We start from the raw sequence: 8028 nt of genomic DNA, 5'->3' as shown, positions 1-8028 counted from the left end.
GGGCTGGAGAGATGGCTCAGTGGTTAAGAGAAATGAATGCTCTTACAAAGGACCCAGGTTCAATTCCCAGCACCCACATTACAGCTACCTATAACTCCAGTGCCAGGGAATCGAACACGTGATGTCATTGCATGGGTGCATTTACACACCTGCAGTCCATATACATACACATAAAAATAAAGTATTTTAAAAAAAGAAACAGTCCTTGGGACTCAACTGTCACAGTTAGTGGGCTGGGTAAGAGCAAGCTGCAGGGGCGGTGTCCCCAGTCTTCTGAGCAGTCCAGTCGTCGGAGGACCCCAGGCACCCTAGGCTGACAGGAGCAGGCGGTGGGGATGGGCCATGAGCACCCCATGTGCCCACAGTGAACAGGAGGGGGGATTTTTTAAAGTGTGGAGGGACTTGGTGGGAAGCCCAGACACAGCACTACACAGTGTAAGATTCTAAAGGTGTCTCGTGGGGATCCAATGCAGAAAAAAGATTGGAAAATGGAGGCACGGTGTGAACACTACTGCCTGACAGGCTTGGGGTCCAGTTGTCTCATTTCTGGAACCAACACCTGGGAGTGTTTGTTGACTGACCACATGACCACCAATTGATGGGATCGCCCATCTGGATAGAGGGTTTTATCTCCATTTGAGGGCATGAGGCTGGTGGCACCTCAGCACCAGAGTGGAGGGAGGGCCCTGGGGGTCACGAGGTGGTGGCTGTGGCACCCATGAGGGCCCCTAGAGGAGCTGTGTCCCCATGTACCTTGGATGTAACCTGGCCAGGTGCCTAGACATCCTGGTGTGTCTTTAGAACTGAGCCATCTCATCTCGTTAAAGAGTTGGCTTAGAATTCAGTCTATTTTGCTGGCTGGTCTTTGGCGTTTTTACTTGTTTGATGGATATTCTTTAATATTGGCTCTGGAAGGAGATGAGGTTTTATGTGTGTGGAAAGGAGCCCAGTGTAGATTCATTAGTGTTCCCTGTGGGACACCAGCTTGGGTCCCTGATGGTGAGGACAGACCAGAGTGTTCAGGCAGGGCCGGGGTTCGGGGGTGGGGGGTGGGAGGGGCAGGAAACCCTTGATCCCACCTACCACATTGATGGAGTCTCCACTGGAACCTAGCTCAGTAGAATTGGGAGACCCAGATAACCCAGAAGTACAGAAGGTTCTGGAGCAATGGAAGCTGGGGGAGTGGAGCAAAAGGTCCTTTTCTGACCAGTTGCTCAGGCAAGTACAGAGTGCCTACTGTATGCAAATAACCAAACTGGATCTGTACCCCCCTGTACTCCCTCCCAGGGGATGAGGGTCCCTGAATCAGGAGTATGGGACTGTGGGAGGGAGGCATGGGGGTTGAAGGGGCTTATTTTCTTGGGGACAATGTTTCTCACAGCTGGGCAGTGGATTTTGATGGATGAAGAGCTGTTCTGAGGGCTGGAGGGCTACTCTTGCAGAAGACCCAAGTTCAATACCTAGCACCCACATGGTGGCTAACAGTCATCTGTAACTCCAGTTTCAGATCCAACACCTTTCTCTGGCCTAGTATGTGCTGTACTTAAGGTCATGAACGTGCACACACACATAAATTTAAAAAAAATAATTTTTAAATTTTTAAGAAATTCTTGGGGCTGGAGAGATAGCTCGGTGGTTAATAGCAACGACTGTTCTTACAGAGAACCCAAGTTTGATTCCCAGCTAACAACCACCCATAAATCCAATCCCAGGGGGATAAGGCACCCTCCTCTGACCTCGTCAGGCATTGTGTGACACAGGTGCACCTACACATGCAGCCAATACATTTATACCCATAAAATAAAATAATTTTTATAATTTTTTTATATTTTATTATTTTTATTTTATGTGTATGTGTGTATTGCCTGCATGCAGGTAAGTGCACCTGTGTCATGCAATGCCCACAGAGGACAGAAGAGGCTGTCGGATCCCCTGGAGCTGGAGTTACAGACAGTTGTTAGCTGCCATGTGGGTGCTGGGATTTGAATCCGGGTCTTCTGCAAGAACAGTCAGTGTTCTTAACCGCTGAGCCATCTCTCCAGCCCCCAAATAAAATATTCTTAAAAATTTTAAGTTCTCACCAGGTGTGATGGTGTACACCTTCACCTTTAATCCCAGCACTTGGGAGGCAGAGGCAGGCAGTCTATTCTTTTTTCTTTTTTGAGACAGAGTCTCCTTGTAGCCCCAGCTGGCCTGGAACTCACTGTGTAGACCAGGCCGACCTTGAACTCACGTCCACCTGCCTCTGCATCCTCCCGAGTGCTGGGATTAAAGGCATGCACCACCACGTCCAGTTAAAAAGTAATTTTTTAAGTTAAAAAAAAAAAAAAGTTCTGAAGTCCAGGACTGCAGCGAAGGAGATCCACCAGAGTCTCCTTGTAGCCCCAGCTGGCCTGGAACTCACTGTGTAGACCAGGCCGACCTTGAACTCACGTCCACCTGCCTCTGCATCCTCCCGAGTGCTGGGATTAAAGGCATGCACCACCACGTCCAGTTAAAAAGTAATTTTTTAAGTTAAAAAAAAAAAAAAGTTCTGAAGTCCAGGACTGCAGCGAAGGAGATCCACCTTATGGATTTCCACCCATGAACCTGCCTCAGTTTTCCCACTGGGTATGCACAACGTGGAGCTGCGTCTAGCCTACTGTCCGGAAGTGCCCAGCTGAGCCCAGGAGAGTATTAGTCAACCCCCGCTCAGTTCTTCCTCAGAGATTGCAGGCGCTGCAGGAGGGACAGGACTGGGACAGCTGGCGGTGACCACTTGGAGATGGAGTTTATGGGGATGTTGTGGCTCGGCCTGGCGCTGGCGCTGGGGTCCCCGGTGCTCGGCCACCCGCAGCCCTGTGGGGTCCCCACGAGTGCCGGGGTCCCGGTGCGCCTGGCTGTTCTGCTGCCGCGCGCGCCTGCTGCCCGCGCCCGCGTCCTGGTCGCCCTGTCCCGTGTCCTGGTTGTGCCCCGGCCGCCTGACAACCTGAGCGTGGAACTCGTGGCCGTGGCGCCCCCCGCGCGGGACCCCGCATCGCTGGCCAGAGGCCTGTGCCAGGCGCTAGCACTGCCCGGCGTGGTGGCCGCTCTGTCCTTCCCAGAGGCGCGGCCGGAGTTACGGCTGCTGCAGTTCCTGGCCGCCTCCACCCAGACCCCGGTGTTCAGCCTGCTGCGGAAGGAGCACGGGACCCTCGGAGCCCCGGTACGCGCAGGCCAGGACCCAGAGTAAGGGGACTGTAGGGTAAGGGACCCCGGGGACCCAGGATAAGGGAACGTGGGAAACCCAAAATAAGGAGGCAGTAGGGACCCAGGAGGAAACCCAGAGTGACTGTGGGAAACCCAGAGTAAGGGACCTGTGGGAGACCCAGGGCTGGGGACCATGAGGGACCCAGAATGCAGGGGCAGTGGGGATCCAGGGCATGGGGACCGAGGAGACCAAGTTACAGGGACTGTGGGGAACCCTGAGCTGGACAATGTGGATCTTTCCAGAGCTCATCTTTCCTCCCAGGGACCCTGATGGCCAGGCAGCTCCCTACTCTCCACTTTCTGGTGGTCATCCACACCCCATAGTCCATTCTCCCTTCCACCTCCTCCCTCCTCCCCCCCTCCCCTGCTGCTCCCTCTCCCCCTCTTTTTTCTTCCTTCTCCAATTTTTTTTGACACAGGTCTCACTGTGTATCCCAGGCTGACTTAGAACTTGCTATGTAGACCAGGCTGATCTCCATCTCACAGCCACCTGCCTCAGCCTCTCAAGGGCTGGGACTAAGGGTGTATGCCACCACACCTGGCTTATTTATTTATTTACTTATTTATTTTATATTTTATTTATTATTTCATGTGTGTGAGTATACTGCCTGCATGTATGTGAGTGCACCCGTGTTGTGCAATGCCGCTTTTTTTTGCTGCGGAGGTCAGAAGAGGGCTTCGGATTCACCTGAAACTGGAGTTAAGGACGGTTTGCAGCCACCATGTGGGTGCTGGGTATCGAACCCGGGTCCTCTGCAAGAGCAGTCAGCACTCTTAAATGCTGAGCCATCTCTCCAGCCCCGTTATTTTAAAATTTTTATTTATTTTTTATTTTTATTTATTTTTATTTTTTGGTCTTTTTGAGACAGGGTCTCCCTGTAGCCCCAGCTGTCCTAGAACTCACTATGTACACCAGGCTGGCCTCGAACTCACAGAGATCCGCCAGCCTCTGCCTCCCAAGTGCTGGGATTAAAGGCGTGTGCCACCACCCCAGCCCAACCTTTATTTTTTATTTTACATGTATAAATGTTTTGCCTGCATGTATGTAAGTGTACCACATGTATGCAATACCCACAGAGGCCAGAAGAGGGCCTTGGATCTCCTGGAACTGTAGTTACTGATGGTTTATAGCTGCCATGTGCTCTTAACCACTGAGTCATCTCTTCAGCTCCTTATTTTGGTTTTTGAGACAGGGTCTCCCTGTGTATCCCAGGCTGGTCTCAAACTTGAGGCAATCTCACGTAGCCGAGGCTGGCTTTGAACTCAAGGTCATAAAATCTAGCTCTGGGGAGCTGAGAATTCATGTCTTCCTCTTCCTTAACCCATCCTGAGGTTGGACTTGACTGTTCCCCTAAGGCCCCTGGTCTCATGGAGATTCAGGACCAAGTCCCAGTCTGTGGGACCCCTTGCTGCCATACCATGGAACTGCACCCATGTGTGCTATGGGGCTCTGGGCTCCTGGGTCACCATCTGTCCCTCAGCACCCTGCATTGAGTCCCCACTTAGGCAATGACCTGTGGAGTTCAGTTCTTTGTCTCATGATCCATGTGCGGAACATTAAGTCCCCAAGAAATTATTAAATGTTTAGAAGTATCAAGGGGCCCCAGGCAAGTGGGGGTGAGATGGAATGAAGTCGGGGGGGAGAGAGAGAGAGAGAGAGAGAGAGAGAGAGAGAGAGAGAGACCGAGAGACCGAGAGACCAAAGAAGGTTTGGAGGTAGTCAGAGGAGGTTCAAGGTTCTTCCTAGATAATGGCAAGGTCTACGTAGAGAAGTAACCATGAAGATGGGCTTTGAAGGAGTTGGTTGGCATAGAGAGAAGAGTATTTCAGCTGTTGGAATGCAAAGAATGTAACACAAGAAAGGTCTGGGTACAGTGCTGGTAGCTCAGTGGGTAGAGTATTAGTGGGTCAGGTAGGTAAAGTCCTTGTAGCTCAGGTGGTAGAGTGGTAGTAGCTCAGTGGGTGGAGTGCTTGTATCACAGTACCCAGAACACTCACCTAGCATGCACCAGCCTTGGGTTCATCCCTAGCACCACATAAACCAGGCTTGGTGGTGCTCTCCCATCATTCCAGCACTCAGGAGGTGGTAGCAGGAGGATCAAGAGTTCAGGGTCAGCCGGGCATGATGGCACACACCTGTAGTCCCAGCACTTGGAAGGCAGAGGCAGGCGGATCTCTGTGAGTTCAAGGCCAGCCTGGTCTACATAGTGAGTTCCAGGACAGCTCAGGCTACAAGGAGACCCTGTCTCAAAAAGACAAAAACAAAAACAAAAACAAAACAAACAAAAAAGAGTTCAGGGTCATCCTTACCTACATAGTGAGTTGGAGATGAGGTGTGACCCAGTGTGCAATGTCTGTGGAGGCCAGAAGAAGGTATTGGATCCCCTGGAACTGGAGTTATGTATGGTTTTTAGCTTCCCATGTGGTGCTGGGAACTGAACCAGGCTCCTCTATAAGAGCGGGCAGTGCTCTTAACAGCTGAGCCAGCTCTCTAGCCCCTGATCTGGGCAGATGGACCCAGGGCTGTGGCTCTGAATGCTGCCCATCCTGATTATCGCTGCCCATCCTGATTGTCGCTGTCCATTCACAGACCCCTTTGCATCTGCAGCTGGACTGGACTAGCCCCATGGAGACCACAATGGATGTTCTCGTGTCCCTGTTACGGGAACACACTTGGGAGGAACTGGCTCTAACGCTCTGCCATGTCAGGGACCCTGGTGGCCTCGTGTCACTGTGGACTAGCAGGGCTGGCCGTGCCCCAAAGCTTGTGCTGGACCTGAGCTGGGCGCATGGTGGACATGAAGGCTTGCGGACTCGCCTGGCCCAGCTGGGGGAGAGCCAGGTGCCAGCAGCCATCCTCCTGGGGTGTGATGCTGAGCGTGCCCGCCAGGTCCTAGAGGCTGCACCCCCAGGACCCCAGTGGCTGCTGGGCACGCCACTGCCTGCAGAGGCGCTGCCCACAACTGGTCTGCCACCTGGGGTTCTGGCTCTGGGAGAGGTGGACAGACCCTCACTGGAAGCCACCATCCATGACATTGTGGAGCTGGTGGCCCGGGCACTAAGCAGCATGGCCCTCATGCATCCTGAAAGGACTCTGCGCCCAGCTGTGGTCAACTGTGAGGACCTGAGACTGGGGGGACCTGAGTCTTCAGGGCACATCTTGGCTCGGTGAGTGGGTGCTGGTTAACCAGTCCTGTACCTCCTTCTGTGGGTGGCTAAGGTGATAGCAAGTAGGCAAGGTGGTACATGTCACTGCATTTGGAGGCAGGGCGATTGCTGATAGTTCCAAGACAGCCTGGGATAAAGAGACCCTGTCTTTAGAGAGAGAGAGAGAGAGAGAAAAAAGCTTTGGCTGGGCTTCAGTGGGTAGAGTACTTGTAGTTCAGTGGTTAGTGCTTGTAGCTCAGTGGATCAAGTGCTCACCTAGCATGCACAGAACCCTGGGTTCCAGTGTCAGTCCCAGCACCACATAAACAGGTGCATACCCGTCAATCCAGCACTAAAGAGGTGGAACCAGGAGGATCAGGAACTCAAGGTGATCTCTGGCTGTATATCAAAGCCAGCCTGGGCTACATGATATCCTGCTTCAAAAAGCCAAGAATCTGTCCCTAGAACACCTGGGCAGAGCTGTGTGATGGGCAGGAGGAGCCAAGGTTGTTTGGGATGGGTCCACCTGACAAACCTGCCTGGGGAGGCATGCCAGAAAGTCCTTGGGGGGGGCTGTGATTGAACTGAGGTCCATTCTGACACCTGGATGTCCCCCAGGTTTCTAGCCAACACCTCCTTCCAGGGCCGCACAGGGCCTGTGTGGGTGACTGGTTCCTCTCAGGTGCATGTGTCCCGGCATTTCAAGGTGTGGAGCCTGCGCAGGGACCCTCTGGGTGCCCCAACCTGGGTGACGGTGGGCAGCTGGCAGGATGGACGCCTGGACTTGGAGCCGGCGACTGCTGCTGTTCGTGTCCCATCCCCAACAGGCAGCCAGGCCCGGCTGAAGCTGCGGGTGGTCACGCTGGTAGAACACCCTTTTGTGTTCACCCGGGAATCAGATGAGGATGGGCAGTGCCCAGCTGGACAGCTGTGTCTTGACCCAGGCACCAATGACTCGGCCCGGCTAGATGCGCTGTTCGCCTCGTTGGCCAACGACTCGGTGCCCCACGCAATGCGAAGATGTTGTTACGGGTACTGTATCGACCTCCTTGAGCGCCTGGCTGAGGACCTGACCTTTGATTTCGAATTGTACATTGTGGGGGATGGCAAGTATGGGGCACTGCGTGATGGACGCTGGACGGGCCTTGTGGGTGACCTGCTGGCTGGCCGGGCCCACATGGCCGTCACCAGCTTCAGCATCAATTCGGCACGATCACAGGTGGTGGAGTTCACCAGCCCCTTCTTCTCCACCAGCCTGGGCATCATGGTGCGTGCTCAGGACACAGCATCACCCATTGGGGCCTTCATGTGGCCACTGCACTGGTCCATGTGGGTGGGTGTCTTTGCAGCCCTGCACCTCACCGCCCTCTTTCTCACCCTGTATGAGTGGAGAAGCCCCTATGGGCTGACACCCCGAGGCCGTAACCGGAGCACAGTCTTCTCCTACTCCTCTGCACTGAACCTCTGCTATGCTATCCTCTTTGGACGCACCGTGTCCAGCAAGACCCCCAAGTGTCCCACTGGACGCTTCCTCATGAATCTCTGGGCCATCTTCTGCCTCCTCGTGCTGTCCAGCTACACAGCCAACCTGGCTGCGGTCATGGTTGGGGACAAGACCTTTGAAGAGTTGTCAGGGATCCATGACCCTAAGGT

The 8028-nt window shown here is 53.7% G+C and overlaps 1 protein-coding gene across 1 annotated transcript in view; it reads left to right on the top strand.

The window, feature by feature from the left end:
* The first annotated feature begins 2725 nt into the window (after positions 1-2725).
* Grin3b (glutamate ionotropic receptor NMDA type subunit 3B) overlaps positions 2726-8028 on the top strand; it is a 7777-nt gene continuing 2474 nt past the window's right edge. Inside the window, exons 1-3 of the mRNA XM_017799162.2 lie at positions 2726-3184; positions 5819-6396; positions 6994-8026. Of these exons, the coding sequence (XP_017654651.1) occupies positions 2765-3184; positions 5819-6396; positions 6994-8026 (2031 nt within the window). The 5' untranslated portion in view covers positions 2726-2764. The remainder of the gene's footprint in view (positions 3185-5818; positions 6397-6993; positions 8027-8028) is intronic.

Source organism: Nannospalax galili, unplaced genomic scaffold, assembly GCF_000622305.1.
Source record: "Nannospalax galili isolate Female #2095 unplaced genomic scaffold, S.galili_v1.0 scaffold77, whole genome shotgun sequence".
NCBI classification, from domain to species: domain Eukaryota; kingdom Metazoa; phylum Chordata; class Mammalia; order Rodentia; family Spalacidae; genus Nannospalax; species Nannospalax galili.
The sequence above is the reverse complement of the archived record's forward strand: the minus strand, read 5'-3'. Positions and strand labels throughout refer to the sequence as shown.